General features: G+C 54.0%; 1 protein-coding gene across 5 annotated transcripts in view; it reads left to right on the top strand.

Annotated features, from left to right (window-relative positions):
- GLI2 (GLI family zinc finger 2) overlaps positions 1-15,869 on the top strand; it is a 259,017-nt gene extending 243,148 nt beyond the window's left edge. For all 5 annotated transcript variants that reach the window (XM_045366945.2, XM_045366942.2, XM_065525370.2 and 2 more), the window contains 5 exons: positions 1,598-1,747; positions 5,787-5,951; positions 7,926-8,198; positions 9,672-10,008; positions 11,614-15,869. In XM_045366945.2, coding sequence (XP_045222880.2) covers positions 1,598-1,747; positions 5,787-5,951; positions 7,926-8,198; positions 9,672-10,008; positions 11,614-14,081 — 3,393 coding nt within the window. In that variant the 3' untranslated portion in view covers positions 14,082-15,869. The remainder of the gene's footprint in view (positions 1-1,597; positions 1,748-5,786; positions 5,952-7,925; positions 8,199-9,671; positions 10,009-11,613) is intronic.
- Positions 15,870-17,012: the final 1,143 nt, after the last annotated feature.

Below are 17,012 nucleotides of genomic sequence, written 5' to 3'. Positions count from 1 at the left end.
AGGCGCACAGGCGAGCTGGAGCCCCTGGTCGATTATTAACAATTTGTTGCTAAGTAAACCAATAAGAAAAAACTGAAAGGCATTGTCAGGAAGCATTTTTATCATTTGAAAGGCTTTACAAATGGAAAGTGAGGCTAATATGATAAGATTTCCCTGGAAGTTCAAAGTGCTGAAGATTTCACATGCTCCAGCAGGGGCATCTGTATGCCTGACAGTTGGGCCAGTTGCACAGGGCATGAGGGCCTGGCAGCTTTCTGTCTTCTGGGGCAAGGTGCTGCCAGTGTCTGATGCCCAGCTCTCGGGACAGCCTCTTTTGGTGGCAAAGGTCCACAGGAGAATGTCCAGCAGAACAATATAGCAGGCCACAAATGCCAGCCACCCATGTAATTTACATTTCCTAGGAGTGCATAATCCCAGCACTTTGGGAGGCCGAGACGGGCGGATCACGAGGTCAGGAGATCAAGACCATCCTGGCTAACACGGTGAAACCCCGTCTCTACTAAAAAAAAATACAAAAAACTAGCTGGGCGAGGTGGTGGGCGCCTGTAGTCCCAGCTACTCAGGAGGCTGAGGCGGGAGAATGGCGTAAACCCGGGAGGCGGAGCTTGCAGTGCGCAGAGATCGCGCCAACACTCCAGCCTGGGCAAGAGAGCGAGACGCTGTCTCAAAAAAAAAAAGAGTAAAAAGAAATAGGTGAAGTTAATTTTAATATTTTTATTTAACCCGATATGTCTGAAATATTATCATTTAGCAGGTAGTCAATAGAAAACAAAATTACCTAAATACTGTATAATCTTTTTTTTTCCATTTTAAGTCTTTGAAACTGGTGTGTAGTTTGTACTTCTAGCCCATCTCAGCTCAGGCCAGCCACATTTCAAGTGTGCAAGAGCCCCATATGGGACAAGTGGTCACTGCATTGGACAGTGTGGGTCCTAGAGGATGTGGCTCCACCACGCCGACGGCCAGGGCCCTGTGCAGGCCACTGAACTCTCTGTGCCTTTGTGGAAAGGGGACAAAGCCGTTATCTCATGGGTCAATGCCAAAAATAGAGATAAGCATGTGTTATTTTTCTATTATAACAAAAGACGTTATTTACAAACCTCTGAAACAGCAGGAGCAAGCTTAGGAGAAGCTTCTCATGCACCCACTATGGGTACGTTTGCCTCGCTGCAGTTAATTAGTGCCTACTGTTTGCAGCCTGGGAGCATCATCACACCAGAACCCAGAGCCCAGGCTGGGGTGCACGGGATGGCTTTGCCCAGTATAGATGGTAACTTTGATGACGGATTGGAAAATGCAGGGAAGATAAGCGGCACGCAGTAGGCCTTCATTTAAGGGCAGCTAGTGATGCTTCATGAGGAGGCGCGGCCTGGCTTGGAGGGGTGGGCGTGTTGGGTCAGTGGTCTGCATATAGTAGGTGGGATGGGCAATGAGGAGCATGGTCGGAACATAATAGGCGTGGTCAGCAGGGTGGGAGGTCTGCACACAGGTCGGGGAGGGTTGGGGGGATGCTGGGGCGGGTGGTCAACTGACAGCAGGCGGAGGTCTGTGGGCCTCCTGGGCTTGCTTACCCTCTCCTGGGCATGTCCCTCCGCAGCACATCAACAACGAGCACATCCACGGGGAGAAGAAGGAGTTCGTGTGCCGCTGGCAGGCCTGCACACGGGAGCAGAAGCCCTTCAAGGCGCAGTACATGCTGGTGGTGCACATGCGGCGGCACACGGGCGAGAAGCCTCACAAGTGCACGGTGAGTGGCCTTCTCCCCACCCCCGTCGCGTCGTCAGGACCGGCCCTTCAGCCAGGCCAGGGGGATCGTGTTTGGAGGTGGCTGGCCACAGGCACACCTGGGTGGAACAGACCACAGCAGGGGCTCTGGGACCGGAGCCTGTTCCCACCCTGCCTGTTTGGGTCCTGGAGGCCCCTCGCCTCGTGGCATCCCAGACCTTGATGGACTTGCTCTGTGGGCGTGAGCATCTCCGTAAGCACGGCAGAGGTGTGTGGGTGTGTCTGTGATTGTGAGTCCAAAGGCATATCTGCATCCTGAAGTTTGCTTGGCTGGGTGACACTGGGCGGAGGGACCGCTTCATAGCACTCTGCAGAGAAAAAAACATTAGTGGTAATTCAGAGCTTGAGCAATGATGGGTTAAAACTCATTTGGGTTGAGCGTTTTTTCTGTTTGTTTTTTGAGACAGTCGCACTTTGCCACCCAGGCAGCTCATTGTAGCCTCTACCTTCTGGGCTCAGGCGATCCTCCCACCTCAGCCTCCTGAGCAGCTGGGACTACAGGCACATGCCACCACACCAGGATAATTTTTGTATCTTTTTGTAGACACGGGGTTTCGCCATGTTGCCCAGGCTGCTCTTGAACTCCTGGGCTCAAGCAGTCCGCCTGCCTCGGCCTCCCAAAGTGCTGGGATTACAGGCTTGAGCCACAGATCCTGGCTGAGTGTTTCTTTTGTTTTGTTTTGTTTTTTTAATGAGCTCAAAGATAAGACCTTTTCTACGGTCTCCTTTAGAGGTCAACAGGCTTTATGACTATTAGTTGGAGAGACTATTTTTTAAAAACACAGAAACTGCTGCCCCACAAAAGCAGACGTGGTTTTAGCTGCAGCTGAAACATCTGGGAACTCCTCTTTGTGAATTCTTGTTTCATAGATTCTAAGGCATACATTCTATTTTCACCTTAACATCTCTGAAGTCAGACTGTCTTAAAATCAGTGGTGTCCGGGATCCAATGAAATATGCTACCTTTGTTGGCAAGTCAGTTTTTTTTATTGAGAAATAGCTGACATACCATAAAGTTCACCCTTTTAAGAAAATGTACAATTTAATTGTTTTTAGTACATTCACAGATTTGTGCAACCATCGCTACTAGTTAATTTCAGAACATTTTCATCACCCCAGAAAGATACCCTGTACTCATTAGCAGCCACTCCTAATTCTCTCCTTCCCACAGCCCTGGACAGTTACTAATCTGCTTTCTGCCTGTATGGATTTGCCTATTCTGGAAATTTCATAAAAACTGAAATCATACAATATGTGCCTTTGTGTCTTGCTTCTTTCAGTTAACATGTCTTCAAGGTTCATCTGTGTTGTAGCATGCACATGTACTTTCTTTCTTTTTGTGGCTACCTAATATTCCATTGTATGGATAGACTATGTTTTGTTTGTGCATTCATCAGTTGATGGATATTTGCATTGTATTTACTTTGAGGCTATTATGAATAATGCTGCTATGAACATGTGTGTTCATGTTTTTATATGGACAGAACGTTTTCACTTCTGTTGGGTATGTGTAACTAGGAGTAGAATTGCTGAGTCATATGGCAGTTGAGGAACTGCTGGTTTGTTTTCCAAAATCAATGCTCCATTTTACCTTTCCACCCACAATGAATGAGAGTTCTGATTTCTGCAAATCCTCACCAACACTGGTTGTTACCTTTTTTATTCTAGCCATATCCTAGTGGGTGTAAAGTAGTATTTTATTGTGTTTTTGATTAGCCCTTCCCTAATTAGTGATTAATAATGTTAAACACCTTTTCAGGTGCTTATTGGCCATTTGTGTATCTTCTTTGGAGAACTGTCTACTCAAATATTGCCCATTTTGAAATCTGGTTGTCTTTTTGTTGTTAAATTGTAAGAATTTTTTATGTATCTGGTTACTAGACCCTTATCAGATATATGATTTGCAAATAATTCTCCCATTCTCTGGGTTTTCTTTTCATTTTCTTGATACTTTAAAGCACAAAAGTTTTTAATTTTGAGGCTGTACAATGTTTTAATTCCTTGTGCTTTTAGCGTCATAGCTAAGGAACCATTGCCTAATCCAAGGTCACAAAACTTTACCCTTATGTTTTCTTCTAAGAGTTTTATAGTTTTAAACTTTTATTTATAAAAATATTGAATACTGGCACTCTGAAAAATTTAAAAAGTAAAAAAAGAAAGAAATATATGTGTGTATAGAGAGCTTTATAATATAGCTCTTCCATTGTCACCCAGGCTGGAGTGCAGTGGCGCCATCTTGGCTCACTGCAACATCTGCATCCCAGGTTCAAGCGATTCTCCTGCCTCAGCCTCCCAAGTAGCTAGGATTACAGGCGTGCACCACCATGCCTGGCTAATTTTTTGTATTTTTAGTAGAGACAGGGTTTCACCATGATGGCCAGGCTGGTCTTGAACTCCTGACCTCAGGTAATCCACCTGCCTCAGCCTCCCAAAGTGCTAGGATTACAGGTGTGAGCTGCTACGCCCAGCTGGAGTTAATTTTTGTACATGGTATGAGGTAGGGATCCAAACTTACTCTTTTGCATATGATTATGCAGTTGTCCAAGTCCATTTGTTGAAAACCTGTTCTTTCCATTTGAATGGTCTTGGCACCCTTGTCAAAAATCAATTGACCTTAAGTGTCTGGGTTTCTTTCTGAACTGCCAGTTGTATTGCCTGGATCTCTATGTCTCTCTTTATGCCAGTACCACATTCAGTCTTTATTACTGTCAATTTGTAGGAAGTAAATTGGGACATATGAGTTCTCCAAATTTGTCCTCCTTTTGCAAGATTGTTCTGGCTCTTCGGGGTTCATTGCAACAAGTTATTTTCTTAACATCCTCAGTACTGGCAAACCATAGCCCTTTGATGATATGAGCTGTGAGTTGCGGAAACAGATAAAAGGCATTTGGAGCCAAGCGTGCTCAATCAGACTGGTCAGGAATAAAGGAGAGGATGGGAGGAATGAGACAGCTCCTGCCGGGGTGTACGTGTCCTCCTGAGGGCGGTTTGCATACATCCATTCAATGCAACCGCAGTATCTTTGGAATAGCTGCAGTTTCCTGCAATGATCTCTTCTTCCTTCTCCCCTTCCTCCCTCCTTCCCTCTCTCCCCACCTCCTTTCCTTCCTTCCTCTCTCCCTTGCTCCCTCTTTTCCTCCTTCCTTCCTTTCCAGAATTGTTTCTTGAGTGCTTAGGTGCTAAATATTAGGAAGACAGCAATGAACATGACCCAGAAGATTCCTGCTCTGTGGAGCTGGTATTCTAGTAAGAACGCTGGGTAACAAAATGATTCAGATCATTATAAATCGAGCCAAGGGGTATAAAGGAGAGAGGATAGAGTGTTGTGATTGAGAATATCATCAAAGTGCTCTCAGAGGAGACGACCTAAAAGATTGAGAGGGAGGGACCTGGGCCAGGAACCGGATTGGGAGGAGGCTGCGGAAGTTTCCAGCCAGAGGAGTCAGTAGTATGCAGAGGCCCCAAGCCAGGAAGAACTTAGTGGAGTCAAAGAACTGAAAGGAGACCAGCGTGTCCAGAGTGAAGGTGAGGGTGGCCGACTCACTTAAGGACTTGGAAGACTGAATTTTATTCTCAGCACATTTTAGCGCACAGAAAAATTCTAATCGAGAGTGGTACTGGGAAACAGTTCAAAGTAATAGTTTAGAGTTTAATGATACGGGAATATGCTGCTGATTTAAAAACTGGTGACTGAATACTTGATATGTTCCCAATTTTGGTTTTAAAGACATGGGGAGATGAATTGCAGAGTCACCAGACATGAAACTTACCACATGTCAGCAGTGGCAGCCCCTGGGCAACCGGTGGTTTTCGTTTTTCTCTTTGTACTTTTCAGCCCTTTCCATGTTTTCAGGAAAGGAAAGTAATATCCTTAAAATGCCTGCTTCTGAGTGCGCTGATGGGGTGGAGCAGAGCAGAGGAGGGGGTGGGAAGGAAGCAGCAGCCGGCCTCTAGGTTGGGCCCCCTGGGGTGCCTTGACTGACTGAACCACCTCCTTCTAGTTCGAGGGCTGCTCGAAGGCCTACTCCCGCCTGGAGAACCTGAAGACACACCTGCGATCCCACACCGGGGAGAAGCCATACGTGTGCGAGCACGAGGGCTGCAACAAAGCCTTCTCCAACGCCTCGGACCGCGCCAAGCACCAGAATCGCACCCACTCCAATGAGGTACCCCCGCAGGGCATGCGCTGGGCATGCACACGGGAGCCCCACTGACATCCCATGGCTTCCAGGCGTCTGTAGGCCAGTAGATAGCCAGGTGCCTGGTGTCTTGCCCCCACCACTGACCAGCTGTACATCCTCAGACACAGACCAGGACTCTGAGACCTGGACAGACCGGTCTCTTTCTCTGTGCCACGTCCTTTCCTCTAAAAGATGCCCCATGAGGTCCCATGGAATACTGACCCTCTCTGTGCCTCAATTTCCTTATCTCTATAATGAATATAATAGTGCCCTCCCCAAAGGCTGTCATGAGGTCCTCGGGAGCTGAGGCTGAGGCAGGGAAGTGGCCCCTCTGATCTCAGAGTGCTTCACATGCATCTGTCCCTATTACTTGGGGCTGCTGGGTGGGTTCTGCCTCCCCATCCCCTAGATGAGGAAACGAAGACTCAGAGATGAAGTGACTTACCCCAGTGCCAGATGAGTGATGAATCCTCTGCAGCTGTGAAAACACCCTGGATCACTGTTTCATACCCCCAAATTCCCTTTCCACCACAAGCAGGTGTCCCACTGGGGAGCAGCTGCCCCGCTGCCTGGGGGAAGCAGAGCAGTGCTGTCTGAGTGTGGCATTTGTTGGCAGCCCCCTGGCCTGTTGGCTTGGGCAGCCAGCAGTGACACGCTCCAGCTGTTAGTGCTGCCTGGGCCTGCCGTGGCGGTCAACCCCAGCAGATGGGGCATAGAGTAGCCTCTGCCACCCTGGGTAGGCAGAGCCCCTATCTGGGCTGAGAGAACCAGGGAGAAAGCGGGGCAAGAGCCAGTGGTGTCCTGGCCCAGCCACACAATTACTGTCGCTCAGGCTTACTCAGAAATGTATGTTTTTAAAAGCTTAGACACATCCTGGACCCCAAAGGGAATTTGCTCCAATGCTTATAAGAAGTGAGAGGAATTTTCTCTTTTTTTCCTTTTTTTTTTTTTCTTTTGAGACGGAGTTTCTCTCTGTCGCCCAGGCTAGAGTGCAGTGGCGCAATCTCGGCTCACTGCAAGCTCCGCCTTCCAGGTTCACGCCATTCTCCTGCCTCAGCCTCCAGAGTAGCTGGGACTACAGGCGCTGCCACCATGCCTGGCTAATTTTTTTGTATTTTTAGTAGAGACGGGGTTTCACCGTGTTAGCCAGGATGGTCTCGAACTCCTGACCTCGTGATCCACCCGCCTGGGCCTCCCAAAGTGCTGGGATTACAGGCGTGAGCCACTGCACCTGGCCTAAGTGAGAGGAATTTTCAAAGGCATCTGAACCCCTCAGAGTCTCTATGGGCAAGAGCCAGCCTTAGAGGGGAGTGTGTGTGCACATGTGTGTATGTGTGTTTGTAAGTGTATTATGTATGTGTGTATAGATGTGGGGGAGCAGGGGTGTGGGTATCTGTATGTGGATATGAGTGTGCACGTTTGTAAGTGTGTGTTTTTGTGCAGACGTGGTGTGGGGTGTGTGTGTGTGTGTTTATGAGTCCAGGACTGAGGTTCGGAAATCCTGGGTTTTTTTCACCCCATTACTGGATGACTTGGAACCCGTTCCTTTGCCTCCCTGATCCTGCCTTTCTTCATCAGAGAAATCAGGGGTGCTAGTGCTGTCACAGGGTACACTGAGCTCGTACACTTGCTACTAGTACTAAAAACCCCACTGTCCTGTTCACTGAGAGGCAGCATTGTGATTACACGAGGCATGTATGTCCCCAGCTTCTTGTGGCAGGACCCCCCTTGGCCATGTGCTTAACTGCACGAACAAGTGCCAGACAAGCCAGGCTAAGGCCAGGCTCCTGCATGGCACCATCCACAGAGCACTGGCTGCCAATTCGACAGAACACCTACTGACGTTGCCAGCTGGGCTCTGCTGAGGGACGTGGGTAGCTTTAGGAGAACAGGGAGAGTGCCCCTTCAGAGTTGATCCTTGTACCCCCATCCATGACACAGGCCTGCTTCTCTCCCCAGAAACCCTACATCTGCAAGATCCCAGGCTGCACCAAGAGATACACAGACCCCAGCTCTCTCCGGAAGCACGTGAAAACGGTCCACGGCCCAGATGCCCACGTCACCAAGAAGCAGCGCAACGACGTGCACCTCCGCACACCGCTGCTCAAAGAGAATGGGGACAGTGAGGCCGGCGCCGAGCCTGGCGGCCCAGAGAGCACCGAGGCCAGCAGCACCAGCCAGGCCGTGGAGGACTGCCTGCACGTCAGAGCCATCAAGACCGAGAGCTCCGGGGTAAGCGGAGCTGGGCAGCCCAGCCACGCAAGGCGACTCCATAGCCGTGCCCAGGGCCACCCCCGACCACAGTTGTGGCCTCTGTCCTAAGGCCCCCCTCTAAGGGCACAGCGATGTCCCTCCTCTCTCCAACTTGGCTTTCGCCCTTCACCAGCTTGGGCCTCACGTGAAACCTATCTTGTCCAGGTCCCATTCAGCTCTGACCAGGCTCTTACTGGGTGTGTGCCAGCACCCTCAGTGACAGGGCTGATGCCATGTACGGTGGCCCTGCACAGGGCGGGGGCGGCCCCTGCATGTCTGCCTTTCCAGCCGGCACCCAAGTGCCGCTGCCAACCCCCACCCCTCTGTCCTGTCTCTGCCTCCCCACCCCTCTGGCGTCCACTCCTTTTGTTCTAACCACCTGTTCTTTGTCTCCATCTCTTTTTCCCGACTGTACCTCCCCTAAGGATAGACGGTACTGAGGTGAGCCAAGGAGTTGGGCGTGTGTGGGTGGGATGAGGGAGTGAGGGTGGCTGGGGAGCCGGTCCATGCTGCTGCCTGGCAGAGACTCACCTGTCAGTCCAGGCCTCCTAGGTCCAGGCAGGTGGGCCCGGACAGGCACACACGGTAGGGCACTGCAGGTGGGGCCATTGGCCTTGGCAGCCGGAGTGGAGCTGGCAGGTGTGGGGAGCAGGGGCGCCAGGCTGTATCAGGGACAGAGTGACAGGGAGGCATGCGTCCAGGCTGCAGAAGGTCCTGAGGGCCAAGCAGAGGAATGTGGATGGCGCCATGGACCACACCCTGCTCCCATGAAGCCTGTATCCTCCCGGGAAGGAAGATCGCAGCTTCCCAAGGAAGCTGAATTTGGGCCATTTGGCCTAACAATGAACCCAGAGATGGTGCCTCTGGTGCAGGCCTCATCTGGGCCCAGATCCGAGTTCTGTGGATGTCGTCCGAGTTCTGTGGTATTCTGCACTGTACATGTGCCGTGAGCTCCCTGCCCCGCTCCACCTAACCCAGAGGGAAGGCTGCTTTGGGGTGGCCCTTTGCACAAGGGCTGCATCCCACAGGTCCCCCTCCCTGGTCATCCTTTCCCTTTCCAACAACCTGCCCCTGGCCTTTTGAGATCATCCTGTCTGGTTGAAGCCACCACGTCAGCAGGCTTTCGTTCCCCACCTCATCAGGGTACATGGCTGTTGGTGGCAGTGTTTAAGTGCCTTCTTTTGTGCCATACTGGGTGCCTTCTGCATGCTGCGTGCTGTCCATCCATCCACTAACTGCACCGGAATCAGTTCAGGTCCATCTCTTAGTTGGGGAAGCCAAGGTTAAGAGAAGTGAAGTGACTTGACCATTTTAAGCAAACAGACTCATGATGCTTTACATGCTCCTCCGCAAGGCAGCTTCCTCTCCTCACCCCCAGCCCCCCAGGGTGCGCAAGGGTGTGGTGCCCGTGCAGACCCTCTGAGTCTGTGCCTTCTCGCCTCGTCCCTGCAGCTGTGTCAGTCCAGCCCCGGGGCCCAGTCCTCCTGCAGCAGCGAGCCCTCCCCGCTGGGCAGTGCCCCCAACAATGACAGTGGCGTGGAGATGCCGGGGACGGGGCCCGGGAGCCTGGGAGACCTGACGGCGCTGGATGACACACCCCCAGGGGCTGACACCTCAGCCCTGGCTGCCCCCTCCGCTGGTGGCCTCCAGCTGCGCAAACACATGACCACCATGCACCGGTTCGAGCAGCTCAAGAAGGAGAAGCTCAGGTCACTCAAGGACTCCTGCTCATGGGCCGGGCCGACTCCACACACACGGAACACCAAGCTGCCTCCCCTCCCGGGAAGTGGTGAGTGAAGGCCCGGGGTTTGCAGATGGGGCAAGAGCGAGTGTGGGGCAGCACCAACTAGGCTGGCACCCACCAAGCACCAGTGCTATCTCACTGGCTGCCTACAGGATCTTACCAGCCCAGTACAGTAAAGGAAGCTGAGGCTCAGAGAGGTGAAATGCCTTACCCAAATCCATGGCAGGGGTGAGATTTAGCCTAGGTCTGTGTGGCTCCAAAGCTCACGCTCTTTCAGCTGCACCACGCTGAGTCCCTGTAATCCCCCAAAACAAGCAGACCCTGCGCACATCATCCTCGTCCTCACCCAGTCATTCATTCACTGACTGGGCACTTGCTGTGGGCACCATAGCAAAGGCCCTAGGCAGGAGAGCCATTTAATTCCAGTCCCAAATAAGTGTATGGTTAGAAGGCTGTGCCACCAGACTCACACTCTACTGCAGAACGAGCCAGGTCCCACCAAAGCCAGAGCTTAAGGTAGAGCTGTGCAGAGGAAGGAGAAAGCACATTGAGCTGGTGATGAGCCGGGAGGACTTCATGGAGGAGGTGGCGCTGTGCTCAGCCTCAAGAGGTGTTGGCCAGGCTCTGAGATGGAAGGCGTCTTTAGCGAGCATGTCTTAGGTACTGCCTCTGTCCCAGGATTGTGCCGGGCTGCCCACTGTGGTCGACACTGATGTACCACCTGCTCTCACTTGAAGGGAGGATTTGTCGTCCCAACTTGTGGGGACTCTCGGTAAATGGCCTTGAACTCTCAGCCCCCTACAGGGATCTCCTGGGTTGCAGACAGATGCCCCACCCAAGGTCACCCCTTCCCATCAGGCCCACATGCAGTGACTGGTCTCTACAGAAGTGCAAAGGCCCAGCCATCAAGATGAGACTCAGAGAGGTGCCCAACTTAGGGCAGCACTGAAGAGCCATTGGAGGTCCTGGGCTCCCTGTGAGATCCTCCTGGGCTCACTTCTCCTCTGCCCACTCTTGCAGCCTGTCTTTCCTTCCATGGGTATGGACCTCAGAGTACTCCCTGTAATAGCCTGCTCCTTAAACTCCATCTCAGGAGAGCCCAGGTGGCAACATCTCCACGGACTGTGAGGGTACAGTGCCAGGAGACCAACCTGCGCCTTCCTGAGCCGCTCATCCCCTCCTCTGCATAACTCAGTCCTATGGAGAGACAGATTTATCTACAGCTGGAGAAACTGAGGGCCAGAGAAAGGAGAATTCAAGGCCAGACAGATAATGGTAAAGTTAAGATAGGGACTTAGGCCTCCTGGCTTCCCCTTGCCTACCCTTTCAATAAGTGCCACCATTTGTTTACATATTGCTTTTTCCTTCTCCTGCTTAATTGAAAAACCATCTGCTCACTGGGCATGGTGGCACACGTGTGCCCTAGCTACTCCAGAGTCTGAGGAGGGAGGATCCCTTGAGCCCAGGAGTTCAAGGCCAGCCTGGGAAACCCTGTCTCTAAAAAGAGAAAGAGAGAAAACATGCATCTCCTGAGTGTACTGTGTTCCAGTCCCTCTTCTCGGGCTCCAGGCCCAGTGCGATGACTGAGCATGGTCAAAGCAGGCAGCTACCCACCCTTGTCCCGGTGCTGACTCCTCTGCTTTCCCGCAGGCTCCATCCTGGAAAACTTCAGCGGCAGTGGGGGCGGTGGGCCCGCGGGGCTGCTGCCCAACCCTCGGCTGTCGGAGCTGTCCTCCGGCGAGGTGACCATGCTGAGCCAGCTGCAGGAGCGCCGCGACAGCTCCACCAGCACCGTCAGCTCCGCCTACACCGTGAGCCGCCGCTCCTCCGGCATCTCCCCCTACTTCTCCAGCCGCCGCTCCAGCGAGGCCTCGCCCCTGGGCGCTGGCCGCCCGCACAACGCCAGCTCCGCGGACTCCTACGACCCCATCTCCACGGACGCGTCGCGGCGCTCGAGCGAGGCCAGCCAGTGCAGCGGCGGCTCTGGGCTGCTCAACCTCACGCCCGCGCAGCAGTACAGCCTGCGGGCCAAGTACGCTGCGGCCACGGGCGGCCCCCCGCCCACCCCGCTACCAGGCCTGGAGCGCATGAGCCTGCGGACCAGGCTAGCGCTGCTGGACGCGCCCGAGCGCGCGCTGCCCGCCGGCTGCCCACGCCCGCTGGTGCCGCGGCGTGGCAGCGACGGGCCGACCTATGGCCACGGCCATGTGGGGGCTGCGCCCGCCTTCCCGCACGAGGCTCCAGGCGGCGGAGCCAGACGGGCCAGCGACCCTGTGCGGCGGCCCGATGCCCTGGCCCTACCGCGGGTGCAGCGCTTCCACAGTGCCCACAACGTGAACCCCGGCCCACTGCCGCCGTGTGCCGACAGACGAGGCCTCCGCCTGCAGAGCCACCCGAGCACCGACGGCGGCCTGGCCCGTGGCGCCTACTCGCCCCGGCCGCCTAGCATCAGCGAGAACGTGGCGATGGAGGCCGTGGCGGCAGGGGCCGACGGCCCGGGGCCCGAGGCTGACCTGGGGCTGCCAGAGGACGACCTGGTGCTGCCCGACGACGTGGTGCAGTACATCAAGGCGCACGCCAGTGGCACTCTGGACGAGGGCGCCGGGCAGGTATATCCCATGGAAAGCACTGGCTTCTCTGACAACCCTAAACTGCCCAGCCCGGGGCTGCACGGCCAGCGCAGGTTGGTGGCTGCAGACTCCAACGTGGGCCCCTCCGCGCCTGTGTTGGGAGAATGCCAGTTAGGCTTTGGGGCGCCCTCCAGCCTGAACAAAAATAACATGCCTGTGCAGTGGAACGAGGTGAGCTCCGGCACCGTGGATGCCCTGGCCAGCCAGGTGAAGCCTCCACCGTTTCCTCAGGGCAACCTGGCGCTGGTGCAGCAGAAGCCTGCCTTTGGCCAGTACCCAGGCTACAGTCCACAAGGCCTACAGGCGAGCCCTGGGGGTCTGGACAGCACACAGCCACACCTTCAGCCGCGCAGCGGAGCCCCCTCCCAGGGCATCCCCAGGGTAAACTACATGCAGCAGCCGCGGCAGCCAGTGGCCGGCAGCCAGTGTCCTGGCATGACCACCGCTATGAGCCCCCATGCCTGCTATGGCCAAGCCCACCCCCAGCTGAGCCCCAGCACCGTCAGTGGGGCCTTCAGCCAGTTCCCCCAATCCTGCAGCAACATGCCAGCCAAGCCAGGGCATCTGGGGCACCCTCAGCAGACAGAAGTTGCACCTGACCCTACCATGATGGGCAATCGCCACAGGGAACTTGGGGTCCCCAATTCAGCCCTGGCTGGAGTGCCACCACCTCACCCAGTCCAGAGCTACCCACAGCAGAGCCATCACCTGGCAGCCCCCATGAGCCAGGAGAGCTACCACCAGGTCCCCAGCCTTCTGCCTGCCCGCCAGCCTGGCTTCATGGAACCCCAACCAGGCCCGATGGGGGTGGCTACAGCAGGCTTTGGTCTAGTGCAGCCCCGGCCTCCTCTCGAGCCCAGCCCTGCTGGCCGCCATCGTGGGGTACGTGCTGCGCAGCAGCAGCTGGCCTATGCCAGGGCCACAGGCCATGCCATGGCTGCCATGCCATCCAGTCAGGAGACAGCAGAAGTTGTGCCCAAGGGAGCGATGGGCACCTTGGGGTCGATGCCTCCCCAGCCGCCTCCGCAGGACACAGGTGGGGCCCCGGCCCACAACATGCTCTACTACTACGGCCAGATCCACATGTACGAACAGGATGGAGGCCTGGAGAACCTCGGGGGCTGCCAGGTCATGCGGTCCCAGCCACCACAGCCACAGGCCTGTCCGGACAGCATCCAGCCCCAGCCCTTGCCCTCACCAGGGGTCAACCAGGTGTCCAGCACTGTAGACTCCCAGCTCCTGGAGGCCCCCCAAATTGACTTTGATGCCATCATGGATGATGGCGATCACTCAAGTTTGTTCTCGGGTGCTCTGAGCCCCAGCCTCCTCCACAGCCTCTCCCAGAACTCCTCCCGCCTCACCACCCCCCGAAACTCCCTGACCCTGCCCTCCATCCCCGCAGGCATCAGCAACATGGCTGTTGGAGACATGAGCTCCATGCTCACCAGCCTTGCCGAGGAGAGCAAGTTCCTGAACATGATGACCTAGAGCCCCAAGCGCCTGGCGCTGAGTGCACCCAGAGGGGTCATCGCTGCCCAGAGCCTGGGGGTTCCAGCTGTTTTGTCTTTTTCCAAAAAAGTGTTAAATAGGCTTGAGGGGTTGTTGCGCAATGGCCGCTTCAGATGACAGATGTTGTAAGAGAAGGTTTATGGGCATCCTCTCTGGTCTTTTGGATTATTCCTCAGAACAATGAAAAAAGTCCATAGGACAGGAAGGAATGCAAAACTCATTCACACAGTGCTTTCCAGCCTTTGGTGCTTACAGGACCAGTCTGTTCTGGCTTCTTCAGGGCTGACATTCGGCTAACGCGGGATTACTTTGGCCAAAGCCTTTCCAAGGATATGCAGAAAGACGGTAGGGAGCGTTTGGGTTTGAATCTGAACGCCATACTGGGTACTCTGCTCCGGAAAGATGAGCTGCTGCTTCTGCTACTTGGAAGGAAAAGGAATTCCTGATCCACCTGAATTCCTCTATGATCCTAACTCTTGGGGTCTGTAACGTCCCTTGTCATAGAGGAAAAACACAGATTATACCTGGAGGATTCAGAAGCACATTCTGATTCCAGGTTTGGTAGAGCTGGCTCTTCTACCCCATAAAGCCGAGCCTGGGACTGGCAGCCCATCCAAGTGTATGTGAATGAATAAAGTATGTAAGTATCACCAGAAAAAGGAAAGAAAAAAATGTACTCCTCGGGACAAGCCCAGAAGCTGCCCTGGCCTCTTCAGACCGTGTTTACAGTGTTTGCATGTAGAATGTAGCCCTTACTGAAAAGAAGACTTGTTTCTAAATACCTCGGGGCTGCTGGAGCCACTGTGGGTTAGGGATAGACTGAGGCCTCGAGAAGTGAGCGTGCACCCTGGGGACCCAGCCTCAGGCCACCCTGGGGATCTCCCAGTAGGAAGAGGAAGTTGCATGTTTACCCAGTCCTGTTTCTCCAATGCAGTGTCCACCCACTTTACCACGAAAAACTCCAGGGCCTGACGGCAGCGCAGGCTCCCCCAGCACTCACCAGCAGCCCAGTGTTCTCCGCCAAGCCACAGTGTGCATGCCTGGTATCCTCCGGATTCCCTTCCTTCTGCCCACCAAGTCACTGGGCAGAGAATGATGACGTGTGTGGTAGTGTGACTGGGGGTAGAAAGGGGAAGGGGTTGATCCTCAGGACTCTGAGGGAGCGTCATTGAATTTCCCTGTTCAGTGTGACCAAGACCCACCTGGAAATGGCTTCAGGAGACTTCATTCCTGAACACACTGTAGGGTGAATTGGTGCATCTTCCCCACCACACACACACACACACACACACACACACACACACACACATACACACACACCCCAAACCTTTTCATGGGGAATGTGTGGCAACCTTGCCAAACAGCACCACTCAGAGTGTGACTCTGACTGTGACCTTGGCCTCCATGAGGAACCTCTTAGGACAGTTTGAGGACAAGGCCAACATCATTATCTGGGCCCCCTGCGTCCCAGCACATCAAACTCTGTCGGGAGACAAGGCCAAGTGCAAGTGAAAGCCAGGGAACATTGCTAAGGGTCTGTGGCTCTGCGGTGTGGTCATGACCTTCCTGAGATAGGATTTCCCTTGCCAGTCCCAACCTGTATCTATTCAGTACGGAAGATATCCCTGGATATACTGCAGGTGAGTCGTCCAGCCAAATTTATATCTCCAAAACATTTTTAGCTTTTTCTACATGCTATGAATTGAGATGACATGTTCAACTTGTAAATAAGTCTTTTTGTACATTAAAAAAGTAATTTTTTCATAATCTATCTTGTCTATCTGCTTTTCCCTTGACAGTAGTTAATGAGAACCTAGGCAGTAAATTTGGTGCATTCGAGCAGAAATTAGGCTGTATTTTTTCTTAACAGTGTCAAAATCGACTATCCCGCCTTTGCCAAGAAATGTTTAATGCTGAGGCATTTACTGGCTGTTTGTTTGTTGTCTCCTTGGGGCTGGGCAGGGTTTGACATTTCACAGTGAATATCTGACTGCTGCCCTGGTGAGCTGCTCTGAACATCTATATGCATTGCAGACCAGGGTGTAGACCCAGACACTCCTGGGGTCAGACCCCTCCCTTTGGTGGGCACTCGGATGGAGCACATTTCATCAGGGTGGGGTGGGGTGAGATGGGCAAACCCCCAAGGCTCTGGTGCAGGTAGAATGAGTCAGGGCAGGCAGGTGGCACCTCCAGGATGCCCATCAGTTGGCCTTGGCAAAGGGGCCCATGGGGAGCAACCATGAGCAGGGTCTCTGAGCTCTAGGGGACTGCCCAGCAGGTGGACAGGGAGAGCCTGGGTCCAGCGGGCAGGCTAGTCAGCTGGTGGCCCCTGCAGTAAACCTCAGGGAGCCCTTGAATGAGTCATGAGGCCCCATCTAGGGGTAGGGCCAGAGACAGGGAGCAGGGAGCAGAGCCCCAGGACTGAATTAGAGGGGTAAGAGGGCACCTTCTAAGGACCAGGCATGCCGGGCCTCTGAACACCCAGCCCAGACCCCTTTATCCTCTCCTCTCCAGGAGAGAAGGCTTAGCACACACGTTGGGCAGTGTGGACACCAAAGCCACATGGGACATCATCTTTGCCTGGAAGGCACGAGACACATGGACTGGGGAAGGGTTTTGTGGTCAGACACTTGCAGGAAACCCCCAAGGAGAAGAGAATTGAGCAGGTTTCCTTTCCACAAGCATCCCACAGCCTCCACTGTGCATCAGGGAGCCGCCACTTCTCTGGCCAACATTTCCTAGAGGAAAGGCCCCGCTCCTCCCCAAGGAGCAGTGTCGCTCAGCGAGCTCCCAGGGAGGAAGTGAGCGTGCACAGCTCTGCCCTTCCCTCCTCTTCTTTCCAAAGCCCACTTTCGGGGCTCACACTTTTCTCTGCTTCACCACTTGTTGAGCCTCTGGAAACAGCTCTGC

The sequence above is a fragment of the Macaca fascicularis genome, chromosome 12 (genome assembly GCF_037993035.2).
Source record: "Macaca fascicularis isolate 582-1 chromosome 12, T2T-MFA8v1.1".
NCBI classification, from domain to species: domain Eukaryota; kingdom Metazoa; phylum Chordata; class Mammalia; order Primates; family Cercopithecidae; genus Macaca; species Macaca fascicularis.
Note: the sequence above shows the minus strand (reverse complement) of the source record. Positions and strands in the feature narration are given on the sequence as shown.